The following is a 17,136-nucleotide window of genomic DNA, read 5'->3' on the forward strand; positions in this document are numbered from 1 at the left end:
CGTATAGGAATGACTATTACGACAGACGTAAAAATAATGAGAACAATTTTCAACGTACATCTAACAACAGTCGGACATACCAACAGCAAAATTATACACAAGAACCTATTCTCATGAATGAACCCGACAGTAGGTATCATCCAGAGCGTAATACGTCTGGAAGAAGTAATAGAACTGTTCAAATAGTAGAAATGCCACAACATCCTCCTGATAATGATAACACGTCAGATAGAATCTGACTAGATACTGTACAGGTCGCATCTTCCAGTAACACAAGCACTACTTTTGACACGCAAAACGTTGTTCACGAAAATGTAATTACTTTTGACGATATAAGAGATACTCTTTTGCAGGAAAGACCATTTGTTCAGAAAACTATTTCACATCCTGTTATCGAAATTAAAATTGGTTCATCGAAATTTTCAGCAGTAATTGATTCTGGATCACCTATGTCTGTTATAAATGAGGAGACTTTTAACGAGTGTAACAAAGAGAATACCTATCCGACATTACCACTAGGCAAAACAAAAGTGAAAGGAGCAGTATCGAGTAAAGGAGTAGACGTTAAATTACAGACGCATTTATCATTTTGTATTGCAGGTCATACTTTTCACTCTAATTTTTGGATTGTTCCTTTATTGACAACAGACGTAATTTTAGGTACTAATTTTCTCGTGCAACACGATGCAGTGGTTGATTTTCAGAATTCTTATTTAATGTTAAAGGATGAAAATGTACAACTTGCTTTAGAATTTCAGCACTCACTATCTGCGGAAGAACAAACAATTAACCGCACGGAGGTCATTTCCGCAACACGTAATATAGACTGTAATTCTGCATTGTTCACAGACACGTACGTTCATAACTATAATACTCCGGACGAAGATGACTACGACGTAATACAGATGATTTCCGATAAAGTTAAACAAAGCAATGCAACTACAGACGACGAACGAACGCAATTACACAAAATTCTTTTAGAACAAGCTCCAGTTTTTGACAATGTTCCTGGTACTATGTCCGGATTTATGTATGAATTTCAAGTCAAACAGCACGATACATTTAAAGCTAAACATTATCCCATTCCGTATATCCGTAGAGAACAAGTTAAGAAAGAATTGCAGGATATGCTTGACCAAGGAATTATTGAACCAGCAGTTAGTCCGTACATAAACCCGCTACATATTGTTAGGAAAAAAGATGGCTCACTTCGGCTCGTACTTGATTCACGTCACATCAATGACATAATTATTAATGAAACAGATCGACCACAGACATTAGAGGAACTTCTACAGAAATTTCACGGTACTGCTATTTATTCTACATTAGATTTGAAATCGGGGTTTTGGCAAATTCAACTTCATCCGAATTGCAGAAAGTACACAGATTTTCTCTGTTTTGGTGATTGTTATCAGTTTTGCAATTTACCATTCGGCTTAACTATTTCTTCTGCAGCTTTTATTCGCGGTTTGAAAACAATACTTCCGACAGAACTTAAGGACAGAATCACGACGTACGTAGATGACATTCTTATCGCAGAAGCTAACTGGTCTGAACACAATATGATTCTAGAACGACTGTTACAAACTTTTCACGCGCAAGGACTCACAGTTAACCTCACTAAATCGCATTTTGGTAAAACTTCTATAAAATTTCTTGGACACGTAATTTCAGCAGAAGGCATTGCACCTGATCCGGAAAAACTTTAAGCTCTACGTGATATTACTGTTCCTACAACGAGGAAACAATTACGTAGTTTTCTGGGCTTAATTAACTTTTTTCGCAAATTTATTCTTCATTCTGCTTTAGACACACCTAGATTATGCCATTTAACAGGTAAAAACAGTATTTGGTCTTGGGATAAGCAAGCACATTCTGAATTTGTGAACCTGAAACATGCTTTGTTGAATGCTCCACTTTTATCGCACCCAGATCTTACTAGAAATTTTTCCGTTGCCACCGACAGTTCCAACACCGCTTTAGGCGTACATATTTTCCAGGAAATTGAAGAAGATGGCTCAACAGTAATTAAAAACATCGCATTTGCAAGTCGCATTTTGTCACCTGCTGAACGAAATTATTCCGTTACAGAACTGGAAACATTATGTGTTGTATGGGCTTTCACGAGATTTAGGCACTTTCTTTATGGCAGACATACCACCGTTTACACAGATCACAGAGCTATACAATTTTTACTTTCGGCTAAATTCACTCACGACAGGTTGAGCAGATGGAAGCTATATTTACAGGAATTTAATTTTACAATAGTTCACATTCCCGGCACACAAAATGTTATAGCAGACGCACTTTCTCGTTCTCTCAGCAACAATCAGCAAGACGTAGCAACCAACTTCTGCAAAGCAAATTTCAGTGTCATGTACATTCAGCAAGTTGCATTTGAAAATTTTATTTCATCGTCATTACAGGGCATAGCAGAAGAGCAACGTAAAGACAACGTGTGGAAAGAAATTAAACACCTTTGGCAAGATAAGAATAATGTTACGATTAGGAACCACTACACTGTACGCAATGACATTCTGTTTCGCCGCTCTCATCCTGACAGCAACAACTGGTTATTATGCATTCCTGACGAACTGGTTAACAAATTAATCTTGTACACTCATTTAAGTTACGCACATTACGGAGCAAGAAAATGTTTTCTTATACTGAGACAGAACTGTTATTTTACCAACATGGAGAAACGTATACGACGAGTTTTAGCGTCATGTAAAATTTGCCAGAAAGCTAAGTCAGACACCACTTCACATATTCCTCCTTTATATCCCATTGTACCTGTTAAATTAAGACACATGGCAGCTGTAGACATTTTTGGTCCGATTCCGAGAACTAACAGAGGTTTTTGCTACACATTTGTCGCTGTTGAGCTCACTTCAAAATTTGTTACTTTCACTCCGTTACGCAAAGCTACAGCTAAAACTGTTTCGAAAGCATTTGTAAAACATTTTCTATTTCAAGTAGGGCATGTGTTGAAAGTAATTTCTGGCAATGGATCACAATTTCGTTCTGCTACATGGACACGTATGTTACGAGCTAGAAAAATTTCTCCGATCTATATATCCAAGTACCATGCTTCTTCGAACCCCTGTGAAAGATTAATGAAAGAAATTGGTAAACTGTGTAGAATATACTGCCACAAAAGACATATTGATTGGGACACACACATATTCTCATTCCAAGATGTAATTAATTCCATTCCAAATGAATCCACTATGCTATCTCCGCGTGTTATACTGAAAAATGTTGAACCACCTAACAAAATCACAGAATTAGTAAACTCCCCTAAATGTCGTCGCCTACGACACCATGAAATAATTAACATTGCACTGAACAACATCAAACGTGCCGCAGAGCGCCGGAGAAGACAGCAAAAACAGGTTTGTACACGCCGCGACCTTCACGTTGGACAGAAGATATTAGTACGTACACACTATTTATCCAGCAGAATAAAAGGTAAGTGCAGTAAATTTGAACTTCTATACGCAGGTCCATATCGGATTCGCAGCATTCCTCACCCCAATGTTGTACACGTGGAAACTTTGAGAACCAGAAAATCGAAAGGCAATCACCATATCTCAAACATTAAACCGTTTATTGAATGAAACCACTTTATGATGTAACATGCTATGATGCCATTTACTAATCTTTATGACCACTTATGCAATTAGTGCCCGGCAAGGTAAGGTTAGCAGGTCGCTTTTCTTGTCGTCATATATCAGACTGTGCACATTTTTTTTCCAGAGACACTTACGTATTTTATGAATAATTATGCAATGCTATCTAATGACATGTTAATTTTGTTACATTTTTCTCCATTAAAGGCTTTAATTCTCGCCTCTATTAATTACACTACATACAAACTGAACACAACGAACGTCACATTTTTTTTCTTTCTTATGGATATACGATTTTTTTCATGTTTTGTTTGTATGCATTGTGAAATAGTCAAGATATAACACGCACTAGTTGACTTTGACATTTTTGTTGCCCTATGACATCTCAAGATCGTGACTGTTTTACATTTTTTTGCCGCTGCATTGTGATATTCTGTGTACATTTTTGCATCTGAACACTGTCAATGTCTTTGACATATTACGTTTTCTGTCATGTTATGCTGTATACTTAATTATGTTACCTTAAACCAGTCATTATTTAGTGAGTATATGATGTAAATGCACGATATTAATCTCTGTTCATCATTTTCAGAAAAAATAAAGTGTAAAGGAAATAAATTACACAGAAATTGGAACTTCACCTACGGAATGATCGAAAGAAGATGCAATAACTTTATGAGGAAGAGTAAATGGATCAGGATTAACAAGCATTAACAAGAATATACTATACACATCGTAGAATAGCAGTCTTAACTAATTTTTTCTTTCAGACTACAAGGTGATTGATGCAGGCTGTCAGACAGAACTACACATCTTAGTTTTAGAGATGAAATATGCTAGAGATAAGGAATAGTTGTGTATTGAGTAATGAAGTGATTTTTTGCAGATGATAATGAATGCTGATGAATAATGATGAAGAATATGCTACTATGAATAATGAAGTTTTTCTTTGCAGGTGATGATGATAATGGAGTTATGATGAGATGTATAATGAAGTTTTTTTTCTTTGCAGATGAGGATAATGTTGAAGTTATATTTATGCTATGTAGTTATTTAAGTATTTGTTGCAGTTCGTTTTGACAGCAGGTGTTATATTGCATAGTATAATGACTGAAGGTTTTGGAAAGGACAGCTATGGAAAACATTTTTTATACACATTTCACTACCTGTTAATTCGAAGTTCACTACTTTTCAGCATAAAATGCATTTATATTTTCAGCTTAATAATCCATTTTTTATATATTTTTTGCAGGAGAAATTATTTATGAGATTAATGTGCTATAAGCAGTTGTTCATTAAATCTATGAAGGTGATTACATATACTCTACTTGTTTCATAATCTTGCCACAGCTGACTTATGATGGATGACGTTACACATTTTCATTTATACCAACAAACCAAAAACAAATTTTTTCTTCTTGCTTTCCCCTATAATTACCCTAAGCAATGCATTGCTAACAAAAAAATGTATTACCAGTCCCAAATAATGATACCAGTTTAAGAGAGTTCTGAGTAATGCTGATGAGCAATGAATAATATGTCACTTGGAAAATGATTAATTAATTATGCTATGCTTTGTAATTGGAAAAGAATGCGATTGTTTAATAATGCTTTGTAATTAGGAGAAGGCTAATGATTATTACCATATTGAAATGACAAATGATTAATTATGCTTTGTAACTGGAAAAGAATGCGATTGTTTCATAATGCTTTGTAATTTGGAGACAGGTAATGATTAATACTATATTGGAATGACAAATGATTAATTAACTATGCTATTGTTTAATAATGCTTTGTAATTAGGAAAAGGCTAATGATTATTACTATATTGAAATGACAAAATGATTAATTATTGTTTGTAACTGGAAAAGAATGCGATTGTTTAATAATGCTTTGTAATTAGGAGATTATGCTTTGTAACTAGGAAAAGAAGGCTACTGATTCTATGTAAAACAATTAATGAACATTTTTCTGTAATACTACATACATGGTACAGAAATGTTCAATAACTGGGCTATGAATGCCGCAAACTACTAATGTAATGGCTAATGAAGACTGGTATGTGACTTCATGTCCTTCCACTACTGACCTAACTACCCTGAATTACTGCAATGTTCATTTTGTCCTGTCTATCCTAGTGATCATGGAGCACTATATTTGGTTTTTGCACTAATTATACGTTGGTGTGCCTTGCAAGAGCGTGGTGTTGACACGACATGCTGTCCACCACCATGAGCGATGGAGACGTTATTATGGTCCCACTGTTTGGTGTACCTGATGTACTGCCAAAACGATAACAGTGTCTTGGCTACGCTGATAAATACTAATGGAAAAAGAACTTCAAATTGTGTCACTTGGTGTTGTACTTCTGTGGAAAGATATGGACTTTCGGTGCAGCTGCGTGCAACCTAAGTGCTACAACGATGACGCAATCCTTCCTATTCCTTCCCTAATTCTTGTAAAATGAAAAAGTCATATACAGTGCATGTGCACCTATGTTATGTGTTAGTATGTTTTCTACTGAACTTCAGTGCCTGTGCACTTTTCTCATTTTTCAATATGATTTGTACTCATTCTGTATACTTTTTATGATTTCCTGATATGTTCATTACCTCAGTGCGTATGCACTTATGTCATTTGTTACTCATTGTATATACATTTCATCGTTTGCTGATATGTTCTCAACTGCAGTGCATGTGCACTCATGTCACTTGTCAACATGATTTTTTGCCATCCTGTTTCTTTGTTCTGAAAATGCTAAAGAATTTTTTCAGTGCGTGTGCACTTTGTTATCTATCAAATAATTTGTATATACATTTTCCTGATATGTTTTGTACTCTTATTTTGTCTTTGTCTGAAATGTTTTGTACTCGGTGCATGTGCACCACATTTAATTTATGTCCTACATTTGAATATTCTGTAAATTGTAAACATTGATTAATTAAAGAAAAAATTTTGCCGGGCTTGGCAAGTCCAAATGACTCACCATCGCTGCCAAATTTTTGCCCCCCCAGTGGAGGGTTATGAAACACGTATGTTGTGTGGCGGCGATGGCGAGGCATTGCAGAGTCTCTGACCAGAGAGCTATTTATCGTGGCTAGTCTGCGCTTGACCGCGCGAGTGTTACGAGCAGTAGTCAGTGGGCAGTCTGTGAGCAGTGCAGTCTGTCGGTAGTATCAGCCCAGTGCAGTTGTGTGATGTAGTCTGTCGGTAGTAGCAGCCCAGTGCAGTTGTGTGATGCAGTCTGTCGGTAGTAGCAGTCTGTTAGTAATGGTCGAGTACAGTTGCGAGAGAGTCGCGAGTGAGACGCAGTCCGCGGGCGTCGACATGGGTCTCTGGTCAAGATGCTGAATGAGGTATATTGTTAAACAAGGTAACAAAGCTGCATTGCGCACATCAGATAATGTAATGTATTTTTATTGTAATTAATTTTCAACTAGTGCCCCAATAATAATTTTGTTTTCAATGCATTCTGACAAAAGAACCATTTAATTGAACGAACGAATTCCTTCCATTTCCTTTGAAGAAAAGCTTCAGTTAAATTTCAAAAATAAAAAAAAAATAATAATACTTGGAATGCATTTCCTCCAAGCCGTGGCCAACAATAAGAGCAGAAATTTGACATGCAGTTTCAATGAGGTAAGAAATTAATTCTGATGTTTTTTTGCACAGGGCCAAAGACTGACATTTCGGTCTAACTTGAGTTTTCATTGTCACAGAAGTTTCATTAGCATTGAATTATCTTTCATTATTTTTGTGAGAGCTTACACCTGGGTCAGATAGCTAGTATTCATTTAATTGTCATTGTCTTTAAATTTATTTGCTGGGAGGTTACATTAAGTTGTATTCTAGTTAACATTCAATTATTGTGTTTCAAAATTTCTCTGGGGGGGGGGGGGGGGCTTACACTTAGCTCAATGTCCATTTGCATTTAAAATAATATCTTTTAAATTTTTGTGGGGAGCTTACAGTATTCCAATTTCCTCGTTTATTGCTCTCCACCGCCTGATCACTTCGTCCGGTGCTATAATGAACAACAATGGTGACAATCCATCTCCCTGTTTAACACCAGTCTTGATCTCAAATTCTTGTGACAGTGCTCCTCTGAATCTCACCCTTGCTTTTGTGTCTGTCAGAATTTCTTTTATGAGTTCTTGTGTAGTTCCATCAAGTCCTCTGTTCTTCAGGATCCTAACAAGAGTCTGTCTGTCGATGGAGTCATATGCCTTTGTGAAGTACACGAAGGTTATTGCTGTCTTTTTGTTTCTCTGTTAGCTATGTCATTAAAAAATATTGGGTTTATTTTTCTGACACCACTAACTGCGCACCACGCTTCTATATTCTGATCGTGAAGGGGTTCCTTTATGAAGCGGAATAGGCCTCGTCTGAGAGCAGAATGAGGTAAAGATCTATTTCAACGCCATGCATTTGTTTCAGTACCTATTCGCAAAACCCAACCCTGCGTGTGGAATCGCCAGATTTAAGATCCTGGAATACTGTTGCTTTATAGGGCCTTAGCCCAAGTAACAGCAGCTCTTCGTATACAGATGCAAGAAATTTGCGTTTACTGTCAAAGACATCTTAAGAGATTCCTTAAGATAATTTACTAGACAAACACAAACCATCCCGTAAGATAATCGGGTAAGTGGAACATCCTGTGCACGATATTGCTGAGCACTTATTTTATCACTTCTATGTCGAACTTACTTCACTAGAAGAAGCCCTTTCGATCAGATAAAATATTCTAACATGTTAAAGTTTTTACTTTGCCTTCTTACTGTGTCGCAAGGGACGAGTCGAACTGAGCTGGACAGAGAAGCGTTGTGCTGCACGCTACAATGCGTCCGACGCTGCAGCTCTTGTACTGCGTCGACTCCCTCACTTGCTATTGCTGTTGCAAAATTCGAGTCCCCGATCTCGTACCTTGGGACACGTGGCTGCGTTGTCAACACGCCTCTCTTCCCGGCCAGAAGACATCTCGTGTGCCTCTTCAGAACAGTGCCTGTCAGTACCTACATCTGCAGCTTTTACTGGCTTCTGCTGCCCCAGTCTCCGTTATTCAGAAATTTGCGAGTCACCACAACTTCTTCCAGGTGCTACAGTCGCTGTAGCAGAATATATCAATTATTATGCAGAATGAGATTTTCACTCTGCAGCGGAGTGTGCACTGATATGAGTGTCTCGGTGCGGCACGCAGTTTTAATCTGCCAGGAAGTTTCATATCAGTGCACACTCCGCTGCAGAGTGAAAATCTCATTCTGGAAACATGCCCCAGGCTGTGGCTAAACCATGTCTCCACAATATCCTTTCTTTCAGGAGTGCTAATTCTGCAAGATTCGCAGGAGAGCTTCTGTAAAGTTTGGAAGGTAGGAGACGAGGTACTGGCAGAAGTAAAGCTGTGAGGACGGCCCGTGAGTCGTGCTTTGGTAGCCCTGTTGGTAGAGTACTTGAACGCGAAAGGCAAAGGTCCCGAGTTCCAGTCTCGGTCCGGCACACAGTTTTAATCTGCCAGGAGTTTTCAATTGTTATACCGATTCAGCGCACACCTGGCACCAAACATTTATTTACGTCGCATACGGAACATAGCTTTTGCGAGGCAATGAGGGACGGGGGTTCGTTCTAAATGATGTTCACTCGGTCCACCGAAGTAAGAGGAATACTTGAATAATGGCTCCAAGCACTATGGGACTTAACGTCTGAGATCATCAGTCCCCTAGACTTAGAACTACCTAAACCTAACTAACCTAAGGACATCACACACATCCATGCCTGAGGCAGGATTCGAACCTGCGACCGTAGCAGCAGCGCGGTTCCGGACTGAAGCGCCTAGAACCGCTCGGCCACAGCGGGCGGCGGAATACTTGACTGTCTGAGTAAGATTTCTTGAGGTGGATGTATGGAAACAGAGGATAATGACGTGAATAAGAAACTCAGAAGATACAGTTAGCTTCTGTGTTTATTTCCGACTATCATTTGCAGAACTGACTTTCCTATCTGAGATGTCTCTACACTAGTAGCCAAGTATCAGTTTAATGAGTCACGGCTGCAAAATACTAACGTGAATTCTTTACAGGCGAATGGAAAAACTGGTCGAAACCGACCTCGGAAAAGATCAGTTTGGATTCCGTAGAAATATTGGAACATGTGAGGCAATACTGACCCTACGGCTTATCTTAGAAGCTAGATTACTAAACGGCAAACCCACCTTTCTAGCATTTGTAGACTTAGAGAAACCTTTTCACAATGTTGACTGGAATACTCTCTTTCAAATTCTAAAGGTGGCACACGTAAAATACAGGGAGCGAAAGGCTATTTACAATTTGTACAGAAAGCAGATGGCAGTTATACGAGTCGAGGGACATGAAAGGGAAGCAGTGGTTGGGAAGGGAGTGAGACGGGTTGCAGCCTCTCCCCGATGTTATTCAATCTGTATATAGAGCAAGCAGTAAAGGAATCAAACGAAATATTCGGGGTAGGTATTAAAATCCATGAAGAAGAAACAAAAACTTTAAGGTTCGCCGATGACATTGTAACTCTGTCAAAAGCAAAGGACTTGGAAGAGCTGTTGAACGGAATGGACAGTGTCTTGAAAGGAGGATATAAGATGAACATCAACAAAAGCAAAACGAGGATAATGGAACGTGGTCGAGTTAACTCGGGTCATGCTGAGCGAATTAGATTAGGAAGTGAGACACTTAAAGTAGTAAAGGAGTTTTGCTATTTTGGGAGCAAAATAACTGATGATGGTCGAAGTAGAGAGGATATAAAATGTAGACTTGCAATGGCAAGGAAAGCGTTTCTGAAGAAGAGAAATTTGTTAACATCGAGTATAGATTTAAGTGTCAGGACGTCGTTGCTGAAAGCATTTGTATGGAGTGTAGCCATGTATGGAAGTGGCACACGGACGATAAGTAGTTTGGACAAGAAGAGAATAGAAGCTTTCCAAATGTGGTGCTACAGAAGAATGCTGAAGATTAGATGGGTAGATCACACAACTAATGAGGAGGTATTCAATAAAATTGGAGAGAAGAGGAGTTTGTGGCACAACTTGACTAGAAGAAGGGATCGGTTGGTAGGACATGTTCTGAGGCATCAAGGGATCACCATGTTAGCACTGGAGGGCAGCGTGGAGGGTAAAAGTCGTAGAGGGAGACCAAGAGATGAATACACTAAGCAGTTTCAGAAAGATGTAGGTTGCAGTAGGTACTGGGAGATGAAGCAGCTGGCACAGGATAGAGTAGCATGGAGAGCTGCATCAAACCAGTCTCAGGACTGAAGACCACAACAACAACAACAACAATAGTCAAGTGCTTTCACAAAAACAGTTACTGTTTATCGCAGTTCTGTCCACTTAGTGAAACCCTCGTATAAACCTAAGACCAGCAGAGCCCTTGCAGGTGACTTCTTTCCAGCGAGTCCACACGATCAATCTGGCTGCGTCCGTCCGCGGCTGCTTCTCGTATCGAACCCGTGCTTCCTACTGCTTGTCCACACACTTTTCTCTCTTACTGAACGCGCAGCTATCGAGTTTTATCCAGATTTCCCCTTCAGCCTGGCCAGTACCTGGTTTGAGATAGTGCTGAGTGCTTCACAAAGCGTTATTGGCTGCTCTGATGCGTTACTCCTCAGAAATTTTGTAGAGGCTGAGTGGAGGGGACAGGAAACCGTTACCTATAAGATATCGATGTACATTATAAACCTTTCAATGACCTTTCATGATGTAGCGTGTTCCCCAGCAGAAGCCGTCTGTCTTTCTCTCTCTCAGCTTCTCCTCTCTTTCAATTCTTGCCCATTATATCTAAGGCCCTTCCCTCTCTTACATTACTTATGGTCTAAGGACACGCTTCATTAATCTGTCTCCTTATTTATTTCGTTGTCATCTAACCTTTTTCTTAATGAATTATTGCTTAACATATCTCTGTATCAGTTAAGGCACTTGCTGCATCAATTCTCTCTTCTATTTCAAGGGGCTTCTCTTGTTGCGCCCTTGTGCCCCTGTAGCGGCATAACATTTCACAGACCACTTGTCTGATCTGTGGCTGTTTCTACTGCACTCACTCTCTGGAAATGAGCGTACGGCGTTGTGGGCCAGGAGTCCCCCATTCGGGGAAATTCGGCCGCCGAGGGCAAGTACTTATTGCATTCGACAATACATTAGGTGACTTGCGCGTCGGAGATGGGGATGAAATGATCATGATGACAACACAACACTCAGTCCCTGAGCGGAGAAAATCTCTTGCTTCAGCCGGGAATCGAGCCCGGGCCCCTTGGCGTGGCATTCCGCCGCGCTGACCACTCAGCTGACGGGCCGGACACTCACTCTCTGTCTTCAGTCAACATCAGTATTCTTTCTAAAACTTGGTGTCTCGCTATGGACACGACACCCGCGAATACATATCCTGATACTGGCACTCTTGTCATACCCATTCTGTCTCATCCACCTTTTAAGTTAATATAGCTTTGTAACAGTGACCTGCGTAGGCCATGTAAGCTAAAGTTTGCCAATATTGCAACACGAAAAATCACTAACGTGATTAAAGTGAATTCACACTGCAGATACGGGACCTAACAATACGCAAACAAGACTGCAGAACTACACTACTGGCTATTAAAATTGTTACACCACGAAGACGACGTGCTACAGACGCGAAATTTAACCGACAGGAAGAAGATGCTGTGATATACAAATGATTAGCTTTTCAGAGTATCCACACAACGTTAGCGCCAGTGGCGACACCTACAACGTGCGGACATAAGGAATGTTTCACACCGATTTCTCATACACAAACAGCAGTTGATCGGCGTTGCCTGGTGAAACGTCGTTGTGATGTCTCGTGTAAGGAGGAGAAATGCGTACCATCACTTTTCCGACTTTGATAAAGGCCGGATTGTAGCCTATCGCGAGTGCGGTTTATCGTATCGCGACATGGCTGCTCTCGTTGGTCGAGATCGAATGACTGTTAGCAGAATATGGAATCGGAGGGTTCAGGAGGGTAATACGGAACGCCCTGCTGGATCCCACCGCCCTCGTATCACTAGCACTCGAGATGACAGGCATCTTATCCACATGGCTGTAACGGATCGTGTAGATACGTTACAGCCATGTGGATAAGATGCCTGTCATCTCGACTACTAGTCAACAGATGGGGACTTTTGCCAGACAACAACCATCTGCACCAACAGTTCGACGACGTTTGCAGCAGCATGGACTATCAGCTCGGAGACCATGGCTACAGTTACCCTTGACGCTGCATCACAGACAGGAGCGCCTGCGATGGTGTACTCAACGACGAACCTGGGTGCACGAATGGCAACACGTCATTTTTTCGGGGTGGCCGAGCGGTTCTAGGCGCTTCAGTCTGGAACCGCGCGACCGCTACGGTCGCAGGTTGGAATCCTGCCTCGGGCATGGATGTGTGTGATGTTCTTAGGTTCGTTAGGTTTAAGTAGTTCTAAGTTCTAGGGGATTGATGACCTCAGATGTTAAGTCCCATAATGCTCAGAGCCATTTGAACCATTTGAGAGATATGTAAACAGGCACAACACAGTGCTGCGATCGTCAAAGTCTATGTAAGATCAAGTGTCTCGCGCAGTCGTTAGATTGGTTACTGCTGCTACAATGGCGGTTACCAAGATTTAAAGGATTTTGAATGTTGTTTTATACTCGGCGCACGAGCGATGGGACACGGCATTTCCGAGGTGATGATTTTCTCCAACGACCATTTGAGGAGTGTATCGTGAATATCAGGAATCCGGCAAAACATCAGACCTCCGACATCGCTGCGGCCGGGAAAAGATCCTGCAAGAAAAGATCCTGCAGATGTGTAACGCTTTCACAAATTGCTGCAGATTTCAGTGCTAAGCTATAAACAAGTGCTAGCGTCCTAACCATTCAACGAAACATCATCGATATGGGCTATCGGAGCAGAAAGCCTGTTCGTGTACCCTTGATGATTGCACGAACAATGCTTTACGCCTCGTTTGGGCCCGTCAATACTGACTTTGGACCGTTGGTGAGTAGAGTATGTTGCCTGCTCGGTCGAGTCTCTTTTCAAATTGTATCGAGCGGATGAGCGTGTACGGGTTTGGATACAACCTCATGAATCCATGGACCCTGCATGTCAGCAGGGGACTGTTCAAGTTGGTGGAGGCTCTGTAATGATGTAGGGCGCGTGCAGTTGGACTAATATGGGAACCCTGATACGTCTAAATATGACTCTGACAGGTGATTCGTAGACAAGCATCCTGTCTGGTTACCTACATCCATTCATGTTCATTGTACATTCCAACGGACTTGGGCAATTCCAGAGGGACAATGCGACACCACACACGTGCAGAACTGCTACAAAATGGCTCCAGGAACACTCTTCTAAGTTGAAATACTTCCACTGGCCTCCAAACTCCACAGACATGAACATTATTGGGAGTATCTGGGATGCCTTGCAATGTGCTGTTCAGAAGAGCCCCTCACCTCTTGCGCTCTTACGGATTTAGGGACAGTTCTGCAGGATTCGTTGTGTCAATTCCCTCCATGCTTACTTCAGACATTAGCCCTGTTGGGGCACTTCTGCGTGCTCGCGGAGGCTCTACACGATATTGGAAATTTGTACCATTTTCTTTGGTTCTTCAGTGTTGTAAGTAGGCTGTTTAGGTTTTTATGTTGGTAACGTCACGTAGCGCTCTGTATGAAAATCACTGACTGTTCTGTGTGCAGTCTGTGGCTGGTTTACATTGTTGGAATATTTGCCATTGTAGTGTTGTCAGTTAGATGTGAACAGCGCGTAGCGTTGCGCAGTTGGAGGTGAGCCCCCAGCAGTGGTGGATGCGGGGAGAGAGATGGCGGAGTTTTGAGAGCGGATGACCTGGACGTGTGTTCATCAGAGAGCGTAAATTTGTAAGACTGGATGCCATGAACTGATATATATATACCGGGTGATCATAAAGTCAGTATAATTTTGAAAACTTAATAAAGCACGGAATAATGTAGATAGAGAGGTAAAAATTGACACACATGCTTGGAATGACATGGAGTTTTATTAGAACAAAAAAAAAGTTCACAAAATGTCCGACAGATCGCTCTGGACAGCAAAACTGCTACCGTGACGGGTGGGAGGTACGCCGATATATTACAGAATCGCATCATCCCCAGCCTGGCTGATAAACACCTGCTGGAACGTATGATTTTTATGCAGGATGGCGTTCCACCCCATATTACTAGACGCGTGAAAGGTCTCTTGCGCGCGTCGTTTGGTGATGATCGTGTGCTCAGCCGCCACTTTCGTCATGCTTGGCCTCCCAGGTCCCCAGACCTAAGTCCGTGCGATTATTGGCTTTGGGGTTACCTGAAGTCGCAAGTGTATCGTGATCGACCGACATCTCTAGGGATGCTGAAAGACAACATCCGACGCCAATGCCTCACCATAACTCCGAACATGCTTTGCAGTGCTGTTCACAACATTATTCCTCGACTACAGCTATTGTTGAGGAATGATGGTGGACATATTGAGAATTTCCTGTAAAGGACATCATCTTTGCTTTGTCTTACTTTGTTATGCTAATTATTGCTATTCTGATCAGATGAAGCGCCATCTGCCGGACGTTTTTTGAACTTTTGTATTTTTTTGGTTCTAAAAAGCCCATGTCATTCCAAGCATGTGTGTCAATGGTGCCTTGAGTAGTTAGAATCTTTTATTTAGCTGGCAGTATTGTCGCTTGCTGTATTGCGGTAGTTCGAGTAACTAAGATTTTTGTGAGGTAGACTAAGTCAGGAAAGTTATAGGTTATTGTTAGTCAGGGCCATTCTTTTGTAGGGATTATTGAAAGATTGCATTGCGCTAAAAATATTGTGTGTCAGTTTCGTGATGATCAGAATGAGTAAAGAGAGAAATGTCTGAGTACGTTCAGTTTTGCTCAGCTGTTTGAAAATCAAATAACGTAGAGGTTTACCAGCACAGTAATTCATTAATTTTTCTAAGGGGACGTTTCAGTGTATATGGCGGGGCATTTGAATTTGTGCGTGAAAGATCCTGATTGGCTAACTTCAATGTTTATTAACTCGGAAAAAGCGCAACTTATCGAATTTTTTTCTTAAGAATTATTTTTCAGCACAACCTACCCTGCAACACTCTTGAAAGCTTTTCAAACTGCTTCAGGCCACCCTGTGTATGGGGGAGGAACTTTTCTAACCACTAGTCTCTTCTTTCTTCCAGACGATGCAGGACTGTGGGCGCGAACTCGTGGAGGTGCTCCACGAGCCAGCGAAGAGGGGCGAGATCCTGGAGATGCGGGAGATAGCAGCCAGGTTCACCACCGACGTCATCGCCTCCGTCGGTTTTGGAGTCGAGTGCCATGCTCAACGGAATCCAGACACAGAGTTTCGCCAGTGGGGACGAAAAATATTCGAACCTACGTTGAAAACGAGGATTTCAAGTCTCATGTACAGGTTCTTTCCAGCTGTTGCTAAGGCACTACAGTAAGTTCCATAAACGTGCATTTACTCTTTAAATCTCACAGTCTAAGCATATACGAGAAAAAAAGATCTGTTTATCCCTTGAGCCTTCACACAAAGATTTACGTGTTCTTTTTTTCCCTGCGCTGTTCGAGAGTGGTGCGGTAGAGAAATGGTGTTAAGGTGGTACAGTGAATTCTCTACCAGGCATTTAAGTGTGAATTGCAGAGTGGTCGTGTAGATGATGGTGTACATCTACATCTACATTTATACTCCGCAAGCCACCCAATGGTGTGAGGCGGAGGGCACTTTACGTGCCACTGTCATTACCTCCCTTTACTGTTCCAGTCGCGTATGGTTCGCGGGCAGAACGACTGCTCAAAGCCTCCGTGAGCGCTCGAATCTCTCTAATTTTACATTCGTGATCTCCTCGGGAGGTATAAGAAGGGGGAAGCAATATATTCGATACCTCATCCAGAAACGCACCCTCTCGAAACCTGGAAAGCAAGCTACACCGCGACGCAGAGCGCCTCTCTTGCAGAGTCTGCCACTTGAGTTTGCTAAACATCTCCGTACGCTATCATGCTTACCAAATAACCCTGTGACGAAACGCGCCGCTCTTCTTTGGATCTTCTCCATCTCCTCTGTCAACCCGATCTGGTACGGATCCCACACCGATGAGCAATACTCAAGTATAAGCCGAACGAGTGTTTTGTAAGCCACCTCCTTTGTTGATGGACTACATTTTCTAAGGACTCTCCCAATGAATCTCAACCTGGCACCCGCCTCACCAACAATTAATTTTATATGATCATTCCACTTCAAATCGTTCCGTACGCATACTCCCAGATATTTTACAGAAGTAACTGCGACCAGTGTTTGTTCCGCTATATTATAATCATACAATAAAGGATCCTTCTTCCTATGTATTCGGAATATATTACATTTGTCTATGTTAAGGGTCAGTTGCCACTTCCTGCACCAAGTGCCTATCCGCTGCAGATCTTCCTGCATTTCGCTGCAATTTTCTAATGCTGCAACTTCTCTGTATACTAC

General features: G+C 41.3%; 1 protein-coding gene across 1 annotated transcript in view; it reads left to right on the plus strand.

The window, feature by feature from the left end:
• LOC124616529 (cytochrome P450 6k1-like) overlaps window positions 1-17,136 on the plus strand; it is a 155,049-nt gene that overhangs the window by 94,261 nt on the left and 43,652 nt on the right. The window contains exon 4 of the mRNA XM_047144845.1: window positions 15,842-16,104. Within this exon, the coding sequence (XP_047000801.1) occupies window positions 15,842-16,104 (263 nt within the window). The remainder of the gene's footprint in view (window positions 1-15,841; window positions 16,105-17,136) is intronic.

This window comes from Schistocerca americana, chromosome 5 (assembly GCF_021461395.2).
Source record: "Schistocerca americana isolate TAMUIC-IGC-003095 chromosome 5, iqSchAmer2.1, whole genome shotgun sequence".
Taxonomy (NCBI): domain Eukaryota; kingdom Metazoa; phylum Arthropoda; class Insecta; order Orthoptera; family Acrididae; genus Schistocerca; species Schistocerca americana.